The sequence below is a fragment of the Cnephaeus nilssonii genome (genome assembly GCF_951640355.1).
Source record: "Cnephaeus nilssonii genome assembly, chromosome: 19".
In the NCBI taxonomy this organism is placed as follows: Eukaryota; Metazoa; Chordata; class Mammalia; order Chiroptera; family Vespertilionidae; genus Cnephaeus; species Cnephaeus nilssonii.
Genome location: NC_137090.1, coordinates 39954422 through 39977191, shown reverse-complemented (window position 1 = coordinate 39977191; position 22770 = coordinate 39954422). Strand labels below are relative to the sequence as shown.

At 55.0% G+C, this 22770-nt stretch overlaps 2 protein-coding genes across 3 annotated transcripts; one reads left to right on the top strand and one right to left on the bottom strand.

Annotated features, from left to right (window-relative positions):
• The first annotated feature begins 5771 nt into the window (after nucleotides 1-5771).
• Nucleotides 5772-10543, top strand: PLSCR3 (phospholipid scramblase 3). The gene is made up of 8 exons (XM_079798473.1): nucleotides 5772-5844; nucleotides 6058-6232; nucleotides 6504-6754; nucleotides 6848-6890; nucleotides 6988-7208; nucleotides 7466-7627; nucleotides 9472-9633; nucleotides 9818-10543. Exons 2-8 carry the CDS (start codon nucleotides 6226-6228, stop codon nucleotides 9872-9874), a joined length of 903 nt encoding a protein of 300 aa, XP_079654599.1. The 5' UTR covers nucleotides 5772-5844; nucleotides 6058-6225; the 3' UTR covers nucleotides 9875-10543.
• TNK1 (tyrosine kinase non receptor 1) lies at nucleotides 10526-20192 on the bottom strand. Of its 2 annotated transcripts, none has more exons than XM_079798471.1 (13): nucleotides 20018-20192; nucleotides 18574-18738; nucleotides 18335-18405; nucleotides 18031-18225; nucleotides 17730-17885; nucleotides 17338-17621; nucleotides 16820-17093; nucleotides 13005-13099; nucleotides 12545-12709; nucleotides 12229-12311; nucleotides 11569-11867; nucleotides 11391-11486; nucleotides 10526-11301 (listed from the first exon to the last, which is right to left on the bottom strand). In XM_079798471.1, the coding sequence occupies exons 2-13, from the start codon at nucleotides 18734-18736 to the stop codon at nucleotides 11188-11190; spliced, it is 1995 nt and encodes a 664-aa protein (XP_079654597.1). In that variant the 5' UTR covers nucleotides 18737-18738; nucleotides 20018-20192; the 3' UTR covers nucleotides 10526-11187. The 2 variants fall into 2 exon arrangements, with proteins under 2 accessions (XP_079654597.1, XP_079654598.1); XM_079798472.1 differs by having other exon boundaries at nucleotides 10667-11301; nucleotides 12229-12308.
• Between the last annotated feature and the right edge of the window lie 2578 nt (nucleotides 20193-22770).

Sequence of the window (22770 nt, the reverse complement as noted above, 5' to 3'; positions counted from 1 at the left end):
TGGACCTTAAGTAACTGAACAAATTTATCATTGTGAGTTGTGCTGTGCTTGAAGGAAAAGAACAGGGAGGCAGCAGGAGAGTACCTCAAGGGGAGCTATGTCCTTTCAGATGGGAAGTCTTTTTTTTTTTTTTTAATATATTTTATTGAGTTTTTACAGAGAGGAAGGGAGAGGAAGAGGGATAGTTAGAAACATTGATGAGAGAGAAACACTGATTCAGCTGCCTCCTGCACACTCCCCACTGGGGATGTGCCCGCAACCAAGGTACATGCCCTTGACCGGAATAGAACCTGGGACCCCTCAGTCCGCAGGCTGACACTCTATCCACTGAGCCAAACCGGTTTCGGCTAGATGGGAAGTCTTTGAGGCGAGAGACATTGGGTGAGTTGGAAAACACTGCATGTGGCAGGCAGACACTCAGAACTTCTTTGTGGTGCAACAACAAATCATTGAAAGGTTTTTTAAAGGGAGAGTGCTAGAATCTGATATGTTTACAAGATCTGGAGAACCAATCGGAGGTTGGCCACAGGGAGACCAGTCAGGAAGCCACTGAAGAGGTCCAGGTGTGAGGTGATGGCTTGGCTCAGGGTGAAAAGGATCCAATTCAGAATATATATTTAAGATAATGCTGCTAGGACTTGCTGATGGATTGAGCATAAGGGGTGCATGAGAGGGAGATTTCTGGCTTATACACCTGACTGGATGGAGGTGCTATTACTCCGATGAGAAAAACTGAAGGAGGCTGCAAATTAGGGGGAGGCAAATCCGCAGGTCAGTTTGGACATGTTGCTTCCAACTGGAGGCGCCACGCAGGTAGTTGGGGAGCTCAGGAGAGAAGTCTGGACTCAGATTTACTCTGCAACCCACTCTGGTCAGGCTTCCATTCCATTTCTTCCCCATAAATGCTCTTGGAAGGATCCCATAACTCACTATGACCTCCTGGTTGCCAGATCTAATGGATGATTTTCGATCTCATTTTTCTCAGCCTCTCTGCAGCATTTGACACAATTGGCCACACTGTCCTTGAAACACATCATATTGCTTCCATGACACCACTCTCTGGTTTCTCTATCTCTGTGGCTACTTTGTCAGCTTCTCCCCTATGCAGTTTAGATCAATGGTTTCCAAATTTTAATGAAAAAAAATTAGAACTACTATGCATACATATTTTAATTTCATTTTTTTGGGGGGGGGGTTTCTCAATATAATTTCATTTTTTTAAATTTCTATCTGTGTGTATGTTTTATAAAGTGCTTATCTGTATAGTATATTGGAGGTGCATACCTAATTTTTCTGAAGATGTGCATTCAAAAAAGTACAGACCGTTTCTCTAATTAAGGACACTTAGATAACCTCATTCAGCCCCACATCTTTAATTAGGATCTGCACAACTTTAAATCCAGAATTCCTGTCTCCCACCCTAGTTCCTACTGAGCTCCAGCCTCCTGTGGCAGCTGCAGTGTAGCAGAGAGCTCTGTGGAGTCTTGAAGGAGTTGGATGATGAGGAGAGAAAGGGGCGTGTTCCAAACCAGGCAAGAGCTTTCAAGGCAGCCCTGAAGCAAGAGGGAGCCCAGAGCATTTGAGGCCTGAAATAATTCCTGGTGACTGGCTTGAGGATCATAAGGGGGTCAGTAGTGAAAGATGCGGATAGCACTGGTCAAATGGTGGAGCGACTGTGCTGAGAGGTTGGACTGTTTTCTGAGGACAGTGGGAAGCCACTGAAGCATTTATATCCAGGGAGGAGACATGATTTGAGGTGGATTAGAGGATCGCAATAATTCTCATTTCTTCATTGAAAGATGAGTAAAATAGGCCCCAGAGTGACCCACAATGCCACTGGCAGAGCCAGCACTGGGTCCTCAGGCTCCTACCTCCCAGTTTAGTGCTCTTGATGCATTTCTGTCTTCATCTCAGGCAATGTCTGGGACCTAGGACACTTCCAGGGGGAGGAGAGCTCGGTTTCTGGAATGGCCACCCTCCATGTAATGTGATCCCTAATACCTTAGCTTTGTCCTGCCAGTAGGCTGGGCTCCTGGGGAACCAGTATAAATAAGGCCTGCTTGATCATTCATCCTTATTGTTACTATACATTGTATCTCAACAGTCCCAAAGGTTGGTGGAAAGTGAAACTAAGAGAGGTACAGGGACTTGTTCTGTATCATGCAGCCAGGACCTGGGTAAGCTGTGATTCAAACTCTCTTCTGTTCAGTTCCCAGAGCTAAATTCTCTCCTTCATGTACATACCAAGAAACAGAGTGAAGACAGACCCTTCAAACATTTGATACAATGTGTTCAGTGTTACAAGTTGGAACAGGTGGGCTGGCGACCTCTTGGTGCATGGAGACTGGTGGGACTTCTGTCCACCTGCTGGGTTTTCAGCATGCATAGTTCACCAGAAAAAAGGGACAAGATCACACTGGTAACTAAACAAGAGGGAGAACAGGAGCGCCTGGAGCTCAGGATGGAGTGGGCAGCAGGAAAAGGCAATACAGAGTAAGTGTGGAGCTCACACTGAAGAGCCTCCTGGGCCAAGCTTGAGTCAACTTTGACTTCCCTTTTCCTCACATCCTATGTCCAAACCATCATCAATCCTGTTGGCTTGAATACATAACTGGAATCTGATCCTTTCCCACTGCTACCACTCTGGCCCCTGGCCCATGCCACCATTAAATCTCCCCTAGTTTGCCTGGCTGGTGTGGTTCAGTGGTTGAGCTTTGACCCATACACCAAGAGGTCGCCAGTTTGATTCCCTGTCAGGGCACATGCCCAGGTTGCCAGCTCAATCCCCAGTGAGGGGCATGCAGGAGGCAGCTGATCGATGTTCCTATCTCTCCGTCTCCCTCGCTCTCTCAAATCAATAAAAACAGCCCTAGCCAGTTTTGCTCAGTGGATAGAGCATTGGCCTTCGGACTGAAGGGTCCTGGGTTTGATTCCGGTCAAGGGCACATGCCCGGGTTGCAGGCTTGATCCCCAGTAGGGAATGTGCAGGAGGCAGCTGATCAATGATTCTCATCATTGATGTTTCTATATCTCCCTCTCCTTTCCTCTCTGAAATCAATAAAAAAATATTTAAAATCAATAAAAACATATATTTTTTAAAATCTCACCTAGTTTTATGCAAGAACTTCCTTCTGTCCTTGATTATCTACAGCCTACTGTGGACAAAGCAGAGAGAAAGAAAGAGAAATCCTTCTAACACAGTAGTCCTCAGCCTTAGCTACACACTAAAGCCTGCTGAAGAATTCTCAAAAAGTTCTTACGGTTCTGGCCCATGTTGCTAAGTGGTTAGAACATTGGCCCATGCACCAAAGGGTCGAGGGTTCAATTCCCGGTCAAGGCATGTACCTGGGTTGTAACTTTGATCCTGGGCCAAGATGGAGTGCATTCAGGAGGCAACTATGTGTCTCTCAAATTGATGTTTCTCTCTCCCTCCCTCTCTCCCTCTAAAGTAAGTAAGTAAGTAAATAAGTAAGTAAATCAATAAAATCAGTGGGAAAATATCCTTGGGTGAGTATTAACAAAAATACAAACAAAGTTCTTGTGTCTGCACCTCACTCAAACTATTCTAATTTAGTTGATATGAAGTGGGGCCCAAGCAGAGGTATTTTTAAAGCACCCCAACTGATTCTAATTTGTGGTCAGAAGTTGAGGACCATTATTTCAGTACGTGAGGCTCATGTCTCATCTCTGTCCAAACCCTCCAACACTTCCCATCTCAGAGTATAATCCAATAGCCTACAAGGCCATATGTGATCTGGCCTCTTACCTCCCTCTCATGCATTCTCCCCCAGCTACACTAGCCTTCTTTTTGTTCATTGAACAATGAAGGCACACTTCTGCCCCAGACCCTTGCCCTGCTTCCTATGCGTGAAACACTCTTCACGTAGAAGTCTGCATAGCTCAATCGCTGACCTCCTTTAGGTATTTGCTCAACGATCACCTTCTTGGTGATGCCTTCCTAGTCTGCCCTCTTTAAAACTGCAACCCCATGCCCAGCTGGTGTGGCTCAGTGGTTGAGTGTTGATCCATAAAGCAGGAGGTCACCTGCTGTATTCCAGGTCAGGGTACATGCCTGGGTTGTGGGTTCGATCCTTAGTGGGGGGTGGGGGTGGGGTGCAGGAGGCATCCTAACAATGATTCTCTCTCATTGATGTTTCTATCTCTCCCTCTCATTTCCTCTCTGAAATCAATAAAAATTTTTTTAAAAATTAAATTGCAACCCCTGCCCACCACTCTCTATTCTCCTTATTCTGTTCTATTTCTCTTCATAGCACTTGTCACTTCTGATGTATTTATTTACATTATCTGTCTCTTCTTCACTAGAATGTGAACCCCAGGGGATCAGGAATATTTAATTGTTTTTGTTTGTTTGTTTGTTTTTGTGTGTGTGTGGTTTTTTTTTACAAACCCTTGTGTCGAGGGCTGACTTTCAATAGATCGCAGCGAGGGAGCTGCTCTGCTGTGTACGAAACCCAGACCCAGAAGCAGGTCGTCTAGGAATGGTTTAGCGCCAGGTTCCACACGACCACATGAACGTGCGTTGTGTGAAGGGCGTGGGGGCGACCCCCTTTCCGGCCGCACCCTGTTAATTTTTTAACTGGTAAATATTCCTATCACCGTAAATGCTGTCTGACATACAGTAGGTGTCACTAAATCTTTGTTGAATAGCTGAATTTCTGTATGTCTATGCATTTTGGTGGAGGGCAGTCAAGCCCTTATCTGAAGCAGATGATAACTGAAGCTGTGGGAGCAGTTGAACAGCCCAGGAGAACATGGACATACCAGCAAAGGAGCCCCCACAATCAGCTCCCATGTTCACATTGACGAGTTTCTCCTTCATCTGCGTGGTCAACAGAGGCACCTGAGGTTATCCTGGACTCTTCACCCCCCAGCTCATCCTCCAGAGAAGTTCTATTTTGTCCACTCTGCACTACCACAGCATCCTCTCCCCCAGACTACTGCCAACAGCCCAGCCTCGGTGCCCCATTGTTTCCCACATTTCAGTTTTAATGGTTTTTCTAAAACAAAGTTTTGACCATAACTTTTTCTTAATTAAATTTGGTCAGAATCTCTCAGTAGGTTCCCTGCTGCCCTTGGGCCAAGTCCCAGCTCCCACGGGCCTTCTGCGCACTCTTGCTGGCCTCCCGCTCTCCCTCACACCTGGGGCCTCGGTTCAGTCCCTTCTTTTGGGGGAGCCTCTCCTGCCGACTGCACTGCCTCCTCTGGTCTCCCTGAACTTATCCTGCACGCTCACTGGTGACAGACACTTTGGGGCAGCTGTCACCCGCGTGGCCGGCACGACTTTAGGAATACGGGCATTGCGAGGTGTCTGTGCGGGTCACTGCTGCGCCAGGAATAAGAGACAGCAGGGTAAGCTCCGGGCAGGTAGGACGGGAGCCAGGAGCTAGTCCTGGAGGCCAAGGAGGGAGAGTGTGAAGGGTGTCCCGCGGCGTCAGCGAGGGCCGAACCACCCTCGGAGGAGGAGCCTGGGGTCCCGAGCGCTGCCAGCTGCCCTCGCTTTCCACGGAGGGGCGCTGAGCTCTCCGTCCGCACACCTGGGCGGGTAGCGCGGCAGGGCTCTGTCGCTGCCCTCCCCGAGAGAACTTCCTCTCCGGCCTGCAGCCGGCAAACGGAAGAGGCGGGACGCCCACCACGCGGAGGAGCCCACGGTCCTGGGTCCGCAGCCGGGCCGGAGAGCCGGCATCCTTTCTGCGCAGGCGCGGCTCCCAGGCCGGGAGGGGCGGGGCCCAGGCGGGGAGGGGCGGGGCCGGACTCTGGGCCCGCCTCCACGAGCTCTTGGGAGCCTCCGAGCGCTGGGCACCCCGACTATTTTAGGGGCTTCAGGTGAGCGGGGGACGCAGAGGGGTCAGGAAACCTCCCTCGAGGTCGGGCCGTCGGTCTGGTCGCGGGTCCATCCGTCCTGCCGTCTGCCAACAGCCGCCTCCGCGGAGAATGGGAGAACAAAGGGAGGGGGCGGTTCTGCAAACCCCGGAGGGAATCCGGGGTCCCAGGTACTCTGCCCCGCCCGCTGACACTTTCGGTTTCTCCCCGAGTCAGAGGCGCCGCCCGAGAGACCCTGGGCGGGCGCCTGGCGCAGCCGCCTCCGCGTTTGCCTGTGCGTCTTGTGTGTGTCTCTGTGTCTGTCAGGCTGCCCCCGAGCTTGCCTCCACTTCCAGAACTAAGCTTCCGGTATAGCGACAACCCGCGAGCCCTCACCCCTTTCCTATGGCAGGTAGGTGGGCCCAATGCGGGGGTCTCCGTTATTCCCTCCCCCCACCCCCACTTGGGAGCTGGGTGTCGGACGCACCCTCCGGGAATGTGCTCGGACTGGCTGGGTGGGGCCCCTCCCTTCCTCTCAGGAGCCGCCGCCCTGCTCCCCAACCCCATCCTTTTCAGCCTCTTCTCACCACTTTTTCCCCGCAGCCTCGAGGTCCCCCAAGGTTAGTTAAGGGGCAAGAAGATGAGGTCACAAGTCTCTCTAATCGACCCCTGTCCCCCTACAGGATACTTGCCCCCCACAGGCTACACCCCTTCGCCCCCTCCTCCCTACCCTGTGACCGCGGGGTACCCGGAGCAGGTGCAGCATCCTGGGCCCGGACCGGCGCCAGTGCCCGCCCACGTGCCTGCCCCTGCGCCCGGCTTCGCTCTCTTCCCCTCGCCCGGCCCCAGTGCCCTGGGGCCTGCCGCCGCCGGGCCTGCTGCCCCCCTCTTGCCACTGCCCGGGGTGCCTTCTGGCCTCGAATTCCTGGTGCCGGTGAGTGGGAGATGGGGAGGGAGGAGCGACAGGGAGGGGCCCGGGCGCTCGGGGCTGCGCGCTGAGGTGGGCGCGGCCCTGCTCTCTTTCCAGATTGATCAGATCCTGGTGCACCAGAGGGCTGGGCGCGTGGAGAGTGAGTGGAGGACGAGCAGGGTGGGCCTCGTGCCGGGGCAGAGCGTGGGCTCTTGGGCAGGCGCGGGTGCCTGAGCCTCCGTGTCACCCCTTGGCAGCGCTCCTGGGCTGGGAGACCAGTAACCGGTATGAACTGCGCTCCGGGGCTGGACAGCCCCTGGGTCAGGCGGCTGAAGAGAGCAACTGCTGTGCACGTCTGTGCTGCGGCGCCCGCCGGCCCCTTCGCGTGCGGCTGGTGGACCCCGGGGACCGAGAAGTGCTGCGCCTGCTCCGCCCCCTCCACTGTGGCTGCAGCTGCTGCCCGTGTGGCCTCCAGGAGGTGGGCGGGGAGGGATGGGTCCGGGAGAGGGTCGGGTAGGGGCCCGGAGGTAATGCGGAGGATCAGTGATGGAGCATCACCAGCATGAGGCGTCGAGTGAACAGGTGGGCCTGGAGGTCTACTGAGGGGGATGACAGGCCGTCTGGCAAAGGGGATGGGAGGTCTTGTGAGGGGAGACCAGTGATAGAGCTGGCGTGGTGAGAGCTTGGGCCAGGGTTCCCTGGCTCGGCAGTAACCCTGTCTACCTCCCACTCCAGATGGAAGTACAGTCGCCACCGGGCACCACCATTGGCCATGTGCTGCAGACCTGGCATCCCTTCCTCCCCAAGTTCTCCATTCAAGATGCCGATCGCCATACCATCCTGCGAGTGGTGGGGCCCTGCTGGACCTGTGGCTGTGGCACAGACACCAACTTTGAGGTATCAGGAATAAGGGGAGATCCCTGGGACCTTCATAAACCAAGATGGCAGCTTCCACGAGGCAGGATGGCCAACACTAAAGTCAAGACACTGAGCTCATCGATCCAAACTCACTGCGACTCCTACCGCATTTCCAGTGTTCCTCCGTTTGGAAATAGGATGGCTCCCTGGTCTTATAAGAGCATGACAAAGTGGGTTTCACCTTGAGGGCCAATGCTAATTGTCACCTGCAGCCATATTGAGAAGGGGAACAACCTAAGGCCAGGCTGGATTTAGAATGGAGAAGGGCCCGGGTGACTGTTGTGCATGAGTTTGTGAGCTCAGACCCTGGAGCAAGCACTAAGTCAACTTATTAACATCCTGTGGCTTGCCTTGCCAATCTAGAATCCAGTGGCCTCTCCAGCCTGGAATTCAGGTGAGATCCTTCTCACCATGCATTCCTACCACCAACCTGGAGCCTGGAGAACCCAAGTGGAGACCGTTTCAGCGTGAGGCTGGGAAGCACCTTTGCTTGTAGGAGACAAAGGCACTTTACAGACCCTTGGCATTTTTTAAAAAGTTTTTTGATTGTTAAGAGAGAAAGGGAGAGGGAGGGAGAATGAAAAAGAAACATTGATGTGAGAGCAAAACATCAATCCACTGCCTCCTGCACATTCTTACCAGGGACTGAGCCCACAACCTGGGCATGTGCCCTGACCAGCAACCTTTCAGTGCATGGGACAATGCCCAACCAACTGAGCCACACTGGCCAGGGCCAGATCCTTGAATTCTTTACGGGTTAATTACCTGTGCAGGTGAGGAAGAAACAATAGGTATAAGCCATCTGATGAGGTGTCCTCCCTAAGGTTACTTTTAAAAATTGGGTCACCTTAGTAGCTGAGGGAAGATTCTGTGGTAAGAACTGGTTGGGAACGATATAACTTGGTCACTTCTGGATGGGAATGTGTAGACTGTGGGGTTCTCAGAGGGCCAGTCTCCCTCTTACATAATTATGAATGGTCCATATGTGGGGCTGTACTCTTGGGACCACACGGCTGGCTGGGAGAGAACCTGCCCAGCGTGGGACTGATCATCAGGAAGTGCCCCAGGTGGGTAGGTCAGTGAGGGAAGGGGATGGGAAGGGCATAGAAGGAAATGATGATAGTTCTAGTCACCGGAGAATGAGCACAGGAAAAGGACCAGGGCGTCGCTGTGAATTACCACCTACGTCAGCAGGACCTATTGCCGCTTGGCCCAGAGGGTCCAGTGGAAAGCATGGTCCTCAGTGGCTACCCTCTCCCCAATAGGTGGGCTTGGACCCCCTCTAGCTGAGGCTTGCATGCAGTGCTGGACAGGGCCCTCCCTGCTTTGCAAAGGAAAGGCACCCCCTTGGGCAGACACGGTCTTCTAGGAGCCTGGTTGGCTGAGATGGTGCAGCCAGGATTTTAGCAGCCTCCTTGCCCTCTTGGCCAAGCTACTCCCTGTGGGGCACAAACTGCGCCAAATGCGGGTGGCAGGGACTTTGGTAATAAAAACAAACCTAACAACCAGCCATACACTAAGGAGACTGGACTCTGTTATGCTTCCATTTCTCTCACCACTGATGTTCAATTGGCACGCATGGCCCTTCAAGAGGAACAGAGCCAAGTCTGGATCCTGATTTTTGCTATATATTCCCAGTGTGACTTACGGTGACTCAGTTTCCCCAGAAGTCACGTGGAAACCCAGGGCTGTTAGGAGGATGCACTAAGTGTGGAGCCGCACAGTTCACACAGGTGCCTGTGGGAGGAAGGCTGGAGACGGGCGAGAGCAGTTGCATCCACCCTAGTTGGGTCCTTCCTTCTTGCCCCTCTCGCTCCTGACAGGTGAAGACTCCGGACGAGTCCCGCAGCGTGGGCCGCATCAGCAAGCAGTGGGGGGGGCTGCTCCAAGAAGCCCTCACGGATGCAGATGACTTTGGCTTGCAGTTCCCGCTGGACCTGGACGTGAGAGTGAAGGCTGTGCTGCTGGGAGCCACGTTCCTCATTGTGAGTGGGCTCTCCCTCCTTTGCTCCCACTGGAGGCTTGCACTTCCTGGCCTCCTGCTAGGAAAGGGTTAGGAACAGACTTTATTGGGCGGCGGGGGGGGGGGTTGCAGGTCTAGACCTGGGTTGTGACAGCTGAGCCAGGCTGGCCCAGCCGCATCTGCTGTTGACAGTACCCTCCCCTCAGGACTACATGTTCTTCGAGAAGCGAGGAGGCACTGGGCCCTCTGCCATCACCAGTTAGACGGCATCTCAGGGTGAGGACCATCACCTCAGCCAGAACTCAAGATGGTCACCTGGCCTGGCCTGGCCCCTCCTCGGAGGCAGCCCTTTCCTCCATGTGCACTGCAGAGGACAGACAGGGATGCCTAAGAGGCTGGGGCCATGGCGCCCCATCCCTACCCTCCTCCCCTGGCCTCCTCCACTGTGGCCCCCACAGAAGGGTGTGTATGAGAGCCCTTCCCCGGCTACCTCTCACCTCTGTCTCTGCCAGCCCTCAGCACACAGGCATATCGGCTTTCAAACTTGCCCTGCTCCCTTCCTCTCACCCCCTTCCAGGGCCTCTGCTCTGGATGGGGCCTTTGGAATCCAGGGCTCTGGGGTTTTACAACAGAGCTGGGGTGAGAAAGGGAAAACAGCACCAAAGATGGCTGATATGGCCACCCACCTCTGCCTCAGCTTGACCAATGAGTTCAGCCTCAGAACGTGGCACTCAGAGGGGATCCCCACTTCCCCAGCAACGGCTCTAGGGCCTCGGCCCCAGTGCCAACCTCCTCTCCCCCTTGGCCCTCCCCACAGCTGGTGCTTGCTGCAGCTCCGTGTGCCTTACTTAACCACCCCTTCCTTCCCTGTTCCTACAAAGGAGGCTGCATCTTTGTATGTTATATTCATATAAACTTTGTAATGTTTTGGACATTGGGAGATATATGTAATGGGAGAGGGCAGAAGGAAGAATTGGTACGGGAAGAAGCAAAGGGAAATATGACAGCTGGGCCGGGTGGGGCTGGCCCGTCTCGTCTCGTAATCCATGCTGCCAGGATCGAGTGTCCTTGCATCCAAGACGGCAACTTCCATCACCATGACGGCCCCGGCCCAAGCCAAGGCAGTCTGGGCCTCGCACCCCAAGTCAGTATGGCTGCTCCCGGCATCCGGGATGGCTGTTCCCCTGGGGCTCGGTGTGTAGCTGAAGGCAGCTCAGGATGGCTGTTCCCAGGGTTCAGTATGGCCACTTGTCATTCTCTGTAGCAGGTACAAGCTTCCTATGGGTATGGCGTATAGCAGCTCTGTTCCTCCAAGTCCTCCTCCTGGTTGGAAATGTGGTAGGCAGGGTGGACTAGATCCTTCCATGACCCAGCCAAGGCAGCTCGAGCCCTCAGAGGCCAAGAGGCAGGGGAGGAGGAGACACGCCTCAGTGCCCGACCCTGGCCTCCTGGACCTGCCTCCGGCAGGCTCTCTTCGGCTGGGAACGTATTCCCTTTCAGGGCCGGTTCTGCTCTGCTTGGCCCCACCCGGTCCGCTCCTCGGTGCATCCGGTGTCCATGTCTGAAGGAGCAGAGCTTAGGGCCGAGCCAGGACATAGCGACTGGCCGCTGAGAGGTCCCACTGGTAATGCTCCAAGATGTGCCGGCAGTCGGCTCTGGACCGGCTACTCAGGTGGAAGAGCTGGTCTACCTGTGGAAGCGGAGGGAGGGCAGCTGAGTGGCAGGGGGTGGGGGCAGGGGCAGGAGGGGTGGGAGCCTAAGAGAAGGGTCTGCCTTTACCTTAAGGTTCTGGATGGCAGAAACCACATCTCCTCCCGTGGCTCTCAGTGCCGCCTGGCACTCCTGGTGGGTGACTCCATGTACGCTCAGCTCCACCTTAGGGGACAAGGCCTCGCTTAGGCTCTCACCCCAGCCTGCAGCCCCTTCTGGACACCAGGCCACTTCAGGGAGACCTCACCTCCATAACCCTCTTCTGCAAATCGGGGTCGGGCAAGAGACCTCCAGAGAGAACAGTGGCTTTGCTGGCTCCAGGTGCTCCCAAGGGGTGATTGTGCAGGGGTTCTCTTTTGGGCCAGGAAGGCCGCTCCCTGGGGGGCTGGTTGGACTGAGAAGAGCTGGAGGCAAAGGGAGGGCGTGGTGGCAGGCCTGGGGGCCCCTGGGGGACATCTCTGGCTTTTCGAAGTTCAGGGGGGCTCAAACCACCCCCTGTGGGGCAGGGGCCCAGGGACAGAACAGATTCCAGACTCTTGGAAATGCCTGCACAGTGAGAAAAAACATCTTGAGAGGAAGCCTGGATGCAGGGCCCTGCCTTCTTCCCGCTCTCTGTCTGCGTGTGCTGTCCTCAGGTGTCCGGGACAATAAGACGGACACCCAGGCCCAGGCAGCTAAGTACCCAAAGACCTGAGAGGGCAGGCGCTGCAGGCGGAGACGCTGTGCCGTGGACAGGGCCGATTTTAAAGGACAGCTGGGATGTCAACAGGCAGAATGAAGTGGTGGAAGGAAGAAGTCATATGTGGGGAAATCATATGTCAAAGGCATGGATTCAGAGCAGGGGGCAGAACTGAGGGTTGTTCCTGATCCCAGAGACCCTGGGGCCCTGCCCTTCCCCCACACTCACCCTTCATCCTCTGCAGGGGCATGTTCCTTCTCTGCCCCTGAGCTGGAGGCGGCTCCCGAAGCTTTGCCTTGGCTCTGACCCTGCTGGAGAGTGATCCCGTTCGTTTTCTACCCCAGCCCCGCCCGACACCAATGTCTCCTCCCGAAGGATCTCAGGGGCTCCCCGTCTGACTGAGACCCAGAGTGGAAGCTTCTGGAAGGCACGTCCAGCCTCCCAGCTTTACCCCGGCCCCTCCCCACGCTTCCCTTGCAGAGCAGCTGCTGAACTTGGTTGGTTCCCCCAGCCCAGCTCTGTCCCCACGCTTTCAGGTCCTCACCCATCTACGCTTCCCCGTCTTTGCTCTCCCCAGGCCGGGGAGCCTCGGTGGACTGGGCAGTTGGCTGGCGAGCCCTTCGTGTCTGTCAGCATCACTGCTGAGGCTGGGAACGTGCCCACTTTTAATGTGCGACTATTCTGGCCCTTCCAGGTTGCGGAGCTGGGGCTGTGGAAAGAGGGTGAAAACCAGGGGGGAGTGGAGGCGGGGCTCCCACAGGCGTTCCGCTCACCAGCTGGGTGCCATGGAGCTGCATCTGCCTGGAGGAAGGAAAGCCTTTTCTCCCCACACAAAAGGGCTCTGTGGGCATGCTCCAGCCAGCAGGCCAGGACGGGTGGCGCGCTCAGGGAATGAAGCAGAGGGTTAGGGCTGGAGGAGCTGGGGGAAAGCAGGAAAGGAACCAGGGTCAGGCATGTTGGGAGGGAGTCCTCCTGGGGATTCGTAGGAAACATGAGGCACTCACCTGCCCTCGATGACAGTGATGGGATCTCCAGACTCCATCCTCAGGGCACCTGGCTCTGTGACATCCCTCACACACCGCCCCTCAGGAGGCCAGGCCTGTAGAAACAGGAGGAGAGGGTGGCTGTGCTGTGGTCTGAGTGAGAGGGTGCCATGGAGCGGGGAAGAAAGAGATTCCTCTTTGTTTATGAACCCACCAATCAAACCCATTCCAGCTATGTCCTCTGTTCTGGGCCCAGGATGGGACTGTCCCTCCCTGTCGCCCAATTGTAGTCCAGTGGAGGAGGCAGACCTGGATTCCATGCCAAGCTGGACACAGCCCAGGGGTCAGGGAGCAACAGAAGGGGGTCTGTCTCTACTAGGGAGATCAAGAGGGCGTCGTCCTGCATTCTGCTTTTACTCCACACCCAGGCCCATCACATCCACCTCCTAGCACCTCTGGAAAGTTTCCGTTTCTTTCCAGCTCCAGTGTCTCAACCCTCATCCAGACCTCTTCATATCTCTTCTGCTTTACAGCTATTTTCTCCAACCTGGGCTTCCCACCTTCAGTGTCATCCCTCTAACCCATTCCTGCACCAAGCCGGAGTGATACATAAAGTCTTGTTCCTTCCCTGCTCAGAATGCTTTCTTGACTTCCAAGTACCCTTAGAGTAAAGACTAAATTCCTTTAACAGTATACACTTCCAGTCAAGATGGCAGCGTAGGTAAATGTGACACACATCCTTCTACAACCACATAAAAAATACAACTAAACTACATAACAACCATCATTCAGAACTGCCTGAAATCTAGCTGAATGGAAGTCCTACAACTAAGGATATAAAGAAGCAGCCACATCGAGACTGGTAGGAGGAGTGGATATGAAGAATAAGCAAGTCTAACACACTCGTATGGCAGATAAAAATTGGGAGGGATATCCTGGCTGCAGAGGTCCTCCCCTGAGTAGTGAGGGGTCCCAGCCCCACTCCTGGTCCCCCACTCCAGGGTTGTAGTACTGGGAAGAGAAGTCTCCATAGCTGTGGCTGTGAAAACCAGTGGGGATTGTGGCTGAGTGAGTGGGGGGGACTTATGGAGTCACAGGCAGTTCCTCTTAAAGGGCTCAAGCACACCTACTTGGATTCACTCCCTCTGAGTTCCAGCCCTGGGGCAGGCGCTCAAAAGGCACCGGGGACATATGGGGAGGGACGGAAGTGTCTGGGATCAGGGCAAGAGCTGGAGGGGCAGCTTTCTCCCAGACAGAGGTGCTGGCAGAGGCCATATTCCTTTTCTGAGCCCTTCCCCCCCAAGAGCCCGCAGGTGGGCACCACATCCAAGTTTCCATCAGCCTGGCTATCACTGTTTGCCAAGTCCCGGTGATTCCCTGAGACCTTGCCCCACCAACTTTCAGGCCCACCCAAGTTGTTTCCAATGGCTTTTCCATATGAATGACCTGTCTTGGCTCATGCTTCAGACATTCCCAAAATCTCTCAAGCAAGCAGCGTCTGGCTTTGGCCTGCCCCATACCTCTCTCTAAGGGGCCCCAGGCCCCATACTAGTGGCAGCTGTCCTTGGCCTGCAGCTTGGCCTCTCCTGGACACCTCCAAGCTGAGCACAAGTAGCGGTCATGTGCAGATTGCTTTGTAGCTCATGCCAGGTGACCTGAGCAGAACACAGGTGGCTGTTGATCTTTGCCTGCACCTTCAGGAGGCTCCAGAGCCAGCGCACCCAGTGAACAGCTTCAGACCCACAAGACACACAAGAAGCGAACTCAGCAGGCACCAGAGCCTTGCTGCAGTAAGTCCTACTTTGTGGGGTGGGCCCCTGCACAGCTGATCCTCCATGCTGGTCGCAGGCAGCCGACCGGCCTGGGTAAATCCCTCCAACAGCAATCAGGGCTCAACTACAACAGGAGGGTGTACACAGCCCGCAGGAAGGGGTGGGCACAACTGGAGTGCCGAGGTCGGGTGAATGGGGAGCCTGTGCCTCTGACCCTATAGAACACATACTACATTAGGCCTTCTACCAAGCCTGGGAGACACAGTAGCTCTACCTAATACATAGAAACCAACACAGGGCGGCTGCCAACATGAGGAGACAAAGAAACACATCCCAAATGAAAGGACAGAACAAAACTCCAGAAAAAGAACTAAGCAAAATCGAGATAAGCAATCTACTGGAATCAGAGTTCAAAGCAGTGGTTATAAGGATGCTCAATGAACTTAGCGGAAGAGTAGATGAACTTAGAACTTCAAGAGCATTACAAAAGGACATGAGGCCCTAGCTGGTTTGGCTCAGTGTTTAGAGTGTCAGCCTGCGGACTGAAGGGTCCCAGGTTTGATTCTGGTCAAGGGCACATGCCCGGGTTGCGGGCTTGATCCCATTGTGGGGCGTGCAGGAGGCAGCTGATAAATGATTCTCTCTCATCATTGATGTTTCTATCTCTCTCTCCCTCTCTGAAATCAATAAAAAAAATTTTTTTAAAAAGAGAGAAAAGCAGTTAGTTACCTACAAGGGAGCTCCCATAAGACTGTCAGCTGATTTCTTAACAGGAACTTTACAGGCCAGAAGGGATTAGTGAGAAATATTCAAAGTAATGAAAAACAAGGACCTATAACCAAGATTATCCAGCAAAGCTACATTTAGAATAGAAGGACAGATAAAGAGCTTCCCAGACAAGGAAAAACTAAAGGAGTTCATCACTACCAAGCCAGTATTAGATGAAATGTTAAAGGGAGAAGAAGGAGGAGAGGAGAAGGAAAGGAAAAAAAAAGATAAAGAATACGAACAGTAAAATGGCATTAAATACATATCTATCAACAATTGAATCTAAAACAAAATAAAGAGACAAGCAGAACAGAAACAGCCCTGGCCTGTGTGGCTCAGTTGGTTGGCATCTTTCTGTGCACTGAAAGGTTGCTGGTTCGATTCCTGGCCAGGGCACATGCAAGAGTTTGGAGTTCAGGCTCAATTCCCAGTAGGGGGCATGCAGAAGGCAGCCAATTGATGTTCCGTTCTCACATAAATCTCTCGTTGATAGCAACAGAATAGTCATAGGGGTGTAAAATAGGGACTATAGTCAATAATATTCTAATGATTATGTGTAGAATCAGATGGGTACAAGATTTACTGGGATGATCACTTAGTAAGTTATATAATGTCTAATCACTGTACAGCTGAAATGAATATAATACTGTATGTCAACTGTAATTGAAAAATGATTTCAAAAATGTTTTCAAAAGAATACCGGAAATAGTATAGTCATTTAGGGAATAGCTCTGAAGTCAGATAGACTGGTTCAGATCCCAACTCCTCCACTTGCGTGTACCTTTAGGCAAGTCACCTAAAACGGCAGTGCCTGAACTGCCCCAAGATAACAATGATCTTGTTGGGGTTTTGTGAGGATTAAATGAGTGAACATGCATAAGGATACATGTGAGGCAGTCAGTACAGTATCTTACGCAGATCAAGTGCTCTGTAGGTCAGCTCTGGTGTCTATCCTGCCTTACAGATCCTCCCGTGGGGCAGCCGCTGAGCACCTCCACGGCCTTCCCCCTTCCACACTGAACCTTCCTCTGCAAACGCCCACTGCAGCCTGCGGCTCTCTGCTCTGTGCCCCCTTCTCTTGGCCTTCAGCCCTCAGCCCTTCAGCCCTTCAGCCTTCATGTATGTAGCACCAAGCTGCTCCCCAGGGTCTTAGCACCCTGCAGGTACGGACTGCTCTGTTCAGAGCAAACAGGGGTCCCAGACCCCAGCCCAGGAGTCAGTATGGTTAGTCTTGTGCAGGGAACCCTGGGAGAAAGAAGGGAGGGAAGAGAGATCTGGGGATGCAAGGGTTCCCACCTCTTGGATCAGCCCCTCCAGGGAGGAGAAGCTAGGCCGATCAGCAGGGTGGAGGGCCCAGCAGCGCAAGGCGAGGGTGTAGAGGGCCCTGGAGCAGAGAGGAGGCCTAGGCAGCCGGGCTTGGTCCTTCTCCAGCCGCTGCAGGATGAGGTAGGGCGGGACCCAGGCCCAGGGCTCCTTGCCCCCAGAGAACATCTCCCACAGCGTCACCCCGAACATCCACACGTCCGAGGCAGAAGAGAAGGCCCCCTGGCGTAGGCTCTCTGGAGCGCACCTGCGGAAGTGGAGCTGAGGGGGGCTGGATATGTGCCCCTGGAGTTTCCACCTCCCACTGAGCCCCCCCCCCCCCCCCGGCTCCCACTGTCCTCGGAAGTCCTCCTTTCCAAGCCCTTCCAGACCCACAGACTCCTCTGGGTCCAGCCTCCTCAGAGGACCCGTTCCCCGCTACCGCCCTCCAGATCCTCCCCCTCCCGCCTGGCCTCCCAATAAACTCCTGCGGGCGGGCGCCCCTCACTCACCAGGCGTAGGGGATGGGGCGGGGCCCGCCCATCACGTAACGGCCCCGGGCGCCGCCCAGCGGCCGCACCAGCCCGAAGTCGGCCACCTTGATCGTGCACGGTGAGGTCAGCAGCAAGTTGCGTGTAGCGAGATCCCGGTGCACCAACCCGCGGGCCCCCAGGTACGCCATGGCCGCCGCCAGCTGCCGCAGGAAGAGGCAGAGCAGAGCCACAGGCAGCGGGGGAGCGGGCGCCGGCGCGGTCAGGCGCGCGTGCAGGGAGCCCAGCGGCGCCAGCTCCATCACCTGCAGGCACGGCGCCTGGTGAGCGGACCCCACGGGGCTCTGGCCACCCACCCGCCGGTCTCACGTCCGCCCGGGGCTGTCCCGGGAGCCGTGGTCAGGTCTGCTCACCATCTGCAGGGGCTGGCCCAGCACGAGCCCGTGCAGGCGTAGCAAATGTGGGTGCTCCAAGTTCATCATGACCGACACCTCTCGAAGGAAGTCCCTCAGCTCTGTGCCCACGGAGCCGTCGGCAGCCACCCGGAGGGACTTGACAGCCACTGGGACCTGGGGGTGTGGGGAGAAGCACCATCAGGCACCGCAGGGGGAGCTATACCAGGGCCAGGGCGGAGGGCCCGCAGGGCGGAGGGGCCGCAGGGCGGAGGGGCCCAGGCCCAGGCACCCAGAAGGAAGGAGGCTCCTGAGTACTCACACTCTGACCGCCAGGCAGTGTCCAGAGCCCGCGGTGCACCACGCCAAAGCAGCCGGAGCCCAGCAGCTCCCCTCTGCACACAGCACCATCTGGGATCAGACACTTGAGTCCCCCCTCTGGCTCAGGGAGGGATGGAGGGTTGTCTGAAGGTGGGGTGGTCGTCTCCTTCTGTTCAGGGGCAAACCCCCCAAGGATCTGAAACAGGGGTGGGAAATCAGGTGTGTGGAAGCCTGCCACTCAGCACAGCCATCCCCCAGCCTAAGCTGGCCCCCTAAACCTCTCATCCCCACCCCGAAACACACACCTTGTAGACCCAGTTCTTAGGCTTGTGTCCCAAACGGTGCCTCTTCAAAGCTTCAGCCAGTCTGCGCTGGGCTGGGGGAGACCAGAATTGAAGGGCTGGGTAGTATCGGGGAGGGGGGGATGATGCCAGGAATTTAAAGGTAAGAAGAGGGCTGGTGTGGGGGAGGGGGGCATGGGGGTTGTAGCACAGGACAGGTTGGGGAAAGAGAGCCTGGGGCCTCGGGGCTAGGGGTCCCTCACCAGGCCGGCCCATGCCAATGCCGTCCAGATCCTGAGGTCTTACGAAGTCGAAGTGCTCTGGCCGGGTAACATTCAGCTCCTCCAGTATGGATCTGTAAAACTGGGCCAGCTGGATGTCCCGGAGCAGCCTCAGCAGCCACGGGGAGCCCGCCTCCGGGACCATGTCTGCAGAAGGAACTCAGGATGGCACTCTCCTCCAGGCTCAGAGCCCGGGTGGGCACCTGAGACACCCAGACACCAGGGATGTGGCCCCCAGCTCCACCCTCACCCATCAGAAACCCTCAGGTATAGAAGGAGGGGCACATCAGAGACAGATACCCTCCACTCCACTCACACACCCCAGTGAATGCTCCCCATGGCTGAGACCGAGGCCACCCCGTCACTGAGAACCCTGCCTCCTTCACACCTGAGACTTGACCACTGCGGACTCCAGCTATGTTTCCCTGCTCACTCTCCAGATATGGCACAGCGCCCTTACCCCTAGGACACCCAGACACACCGCCTTTTCAGACCGGAGACACACCGCTGCATACTCATATACACCTGAGACACCTCACACACACACGAGACATTTTACACATACATACCAGAGATGCCCCGATAGGCTAACCACACCATACCTCAGAACCTCAAACATGTAGGCACACACACGTGTGCACATACACACAAAGGTACACTGCCTCCCACACCCAGACACACACACACACACACACACTGACATTCTAATATGCTGCCATAAAACGCCCAGGCTTACTGCCACATACCCTCTCACATACATGTAGTTGAGACAGGGCAGTCCTCTGCCCCCCTAGACATCGCCCCACAGCACCAAGGTCCACATAAACACACACAACATGCAAGGCATCAAGGTCCAGTGTCACATACACCTGAGTTCTGCAGGCAGACTGCCCTCAGCCCGGAGTTCGGGTCGCTGCCTCTCGGCACAGGAGGCCGCAGCATCAGGCCCGTGCTCCCAGCTCGGACACCGCCAGGGCCACCTCCAGGGCCACCGCCAGGGCCACCTCCCTGCAGCAGGGAGCACACCTGAGTCACTCTTACTCAGCTTCAAGGCAACTCCACAGCCTCCAGGCGCTCTGGGCACGGGCTGCCAGCACAAACACTCTCCTTACACACCTGCACAGACAAACTCTTCCTGTCCACACACACACACACACACACACACACACACACACACACACACAGTAACGGGAGGAAGCGGGGACCCCACGCTGGGAACTGGGCGCGAGCAAGGGCCCGGGGCGGGAGGGGCAGGCCAGGAGCCTGGCGGCGGGGCAGGAGGAAAGCGGCGGGGCAGGAGGAAGAGCTCCCGCAGCCGGAGAGGACGGAGCAGGGGCGGGCGAGGCGGGCGGGCGAGGCGCCCGCGGCCGCACCCCAGGCGACGGCGGCCCCGCCAGCCCCAGCCCCGGGCGCCCGGGACCCTCACCTGGCGAAGGCGGAAGCGGCGGCTCCGCGGCCCCGGGAGCTGCCAGGACTAAATGCCGAGAAGGGTGGGACCCGAGGCGGCGGGGCGGGACCTGGCCGCGGGCCGGTTGGCCAGCGCCGCGCCCGCAGCCCCGCGTGGGGCCAGGTGAGGGCTGCGTGGGCGGCGGCGGCCCTGCCCCCCGCCAGGTCAGACCCAGAGCAACCCCCCCCCCCCCCCAGGCCTTTGCTCGCCTCCCCTCACCCTCCCTCCACCTGCCCAGCCTCCTCCCAGCCTTCTCCAAAGAACCCCTCCCCCCTCCCCACACTTCTCCTTTGTCCGGTCCCTCACACCCTCTCCGGCCAAACCCTTCACCCCCAACCAGCGCCCCGCCCCTTAATGAATAAGCACCTGGCAGAGCTCACCTGGCCCGGCACCGGGGAGATAAGGCTAAACCGGAAGCAGTCCAGGCCCAGGTAGGCAGAGGCCTTCCTGGCACCTCACGGGGTGTTTGGGAATGCAGTGAGGGCAGAGAGGTGTTGATGCTGGTGCAGAAAGTCAGTCCCAGTCTACACAGAGTTCAAGACTGAAGGGTGTCCTTTCCCAGCTCTGAAGTGTGAGGACCTTTTGGGGTGCTCCCTGGGGTGGAACAAGCGGGAAGTCTTGTATGCGCGTGTATTGGGGTGGGGACAGAGCTCCTGAGTAGCCCCTCAGCCCCACCCCAGCTTGGTACCTGGTCTTGGTGATCAAAGCAACATTCCATACATCAGGGCACCCCCTCCCCCCAGCACCTGCACCTCCTGGCCCCATTCTGGCATAGCCTCCCTCTCCCCATGTAGCCTCTGCTGATCCTGGGGCCCTGTACACTGCTACTTGGCCTGTGGCTGTGGGGACACAGTCTGGGACCGTGATGAATGCTCCCTTCCTTTCTCTCAGGGGTCCTAGGGAAGCCACCAGTCTTAGGGCATCTTTTCTGTCTCCTGTCCCAAGGCAGGATTTGTGAGCAAAGCAGCTACTGCCCTCAGAGCCCCTTGGAAGGAAAAGCCCACCCCATCTTGATAAACACCTGGATCTTCCAGCATCGATGGGAAAATCTCCATAGTTCACCGTTCTAGCTGTATGGCTTTCTTGCCAAGTCTCTTCACCTACCCAGGCCGGCTCATCACACTGCCATTGCTCCCTCCACATCTGTTGTTCCTGACACACTTGTAGGCTCCACAGTGTAGGGACTGAGTCTGGCTTGTTCATCTTGTGTTCTTAGTACTTGGGCCAGCGTGGGTATGTAATAGGTGCAATGCATACTTTGAAGAAGTCTGCTTCGTCTAATTGTCATTCCTTTGTAGGTGATGCCTTTCCTCCCTGATTTTAGGACATTATTGGTGTTTTGTAGTTCTACTACAAAGTATCTAGTTATGGATTCTTTTCTGTTTGTTCTTCTCAATATGTTGTATTTCCTGTACCTGTGAATTTGCATCTTTCATCAGTTTTGGAAAATTCTCAGCCAGTATCTCTCCAACTATCCTTTTTCTCCATTCTTTGTATTCTCTCATTTGGGGACTCTGAGTAGAAGTATGCTAGACCTTTTCATTCTGTCCTCCATGTCTTTTAACTTCTTTTCCATGTCTTTCATTCTTTTTGTCTCCATGATGCAATTCATGTAATCTCTTCAGCTCTTTCTTCTAGTTCACCAATTCTTTCTTTGGTTATGGCTGATGTGGTGTTTAATTCATACACTGAGGGTGTGTGTCTTTTTTATTTGTTGGTCATTGTTATGTTATATGAACATTACTTCCTATGCTGACAGTACTTTATTGAGCTATAACTTATATTCAGTAACATGTACAAATTTAACTGTATACAATCAAAGCACGTCAATAAATGTACCGGTACACATCCCTTAATGCAGATAAAGACCTGGAACAACTCTACAATCCCAGAAAGTTACCTTGTGCCCATCTGCAATCAATCCCATTCCCCAAAGGCAACTGCTATTCTGATTTCTAAAACCCATAGATCGCTTTTGCCTGCTCTTGACCTTCTTATCAATGGAGTTACACAGTGTTTATCATTTGCATTTAGCTTCTTTCATTCAACACATTTTGAGACTCATCTTATTGTTACATACTCTTTTGGTGGAAACACAATGGCTCCAGAAGTTCCTTCAGGGAAGAGCATGTGAAACCGGATTTTTCTCTGAGTGTCTGGTGTCCTCACAGGTCTGAGTGTACCAGAGGCCCTCCGGGAGTTGAATGAGTATAGAGCACATGGGGAATGTAGAACGTATGGGCAGATGCATCCAGAAGGGCCAGCAGGAGCCAGAACGGGCATCAATTTATCCTTCCAGCAAGCTTTCGCTGTGCCAGATTCTGGGCACTCGGGTGAACAGGAGACAGAATACCTGCCGTGGTGGGATTCATCCTACAGAGCACCTGCCGTGGTGGGATTCATCCTACAGAGCCTTGCAGAACACGGTCAGGAGATTGGGCCTTACCCAGTGACTCTGGGAACCACTGAAGGGTTTTAAATAGGGGATGACAGACCACCTTGCTAGAGAAAGAGACCGGGAAAAGGTGAGAGAGAAGAAGCAGGAAGCTCAGGAAAGCGACTCTTACCATTGGTTCAGGGGAGAGAGATTGGCCCGGGCTAGGCCCTGCCTACGTGATGGGGAAGAGGCTGAGGATGGGGCACTATCAACTGGCCTCGGTCCTCCATGTTCCAGCAGGAAGTCAGAAGTAGAGGCTCAGCCAAAACCGGTTTGGTTCATTGGATAGAGCGTC

Excerpts from the sequence above, each read along its gene's own strand:
- PLSCR3 (XM_079798473.1), top strand. Across the intron at positions 6,891-6,987 it reads GAGGGCTGGGCGCGTGGAGA|CGCTCCTGGGCTGGGAGACC; the intron begins GTGAGTGGAGGA and ends ACCCCTTGGCAG. Across the intron at positions 7,209-7,465 it reads GCCCGTGTGGCCTCCAGGAG|ATGGAAGTACAGTCGCCACC; the intron begins GTGGGCGGGGAG and ends CTCCCACTCCAG.
- TNK1 (XM_079798471.1), bottom strand. The coding sequence starts at position 18,736 with ATGGTCCCGGAGGCGGGCTCCCCGTGGCTGCTGAGGCTGCTCCGGGAC. Across the intron at positions 13,100-16,819 it reads TGGAGGGGCTGATCCAAGAG|GCCTGGCCTCCTGAGGGGCG; the intron begins GTGGGAACCCTT and ends CTGTTTCTACAG. Across the intron at positions 11,868-12,228 it reads GCCCCTGCAGAGGATGAAGG|GCATTTCCAAGAGTCTGGAA; the intron begins GTGAGTGTGGGG and ends CTCACTGTGCAG.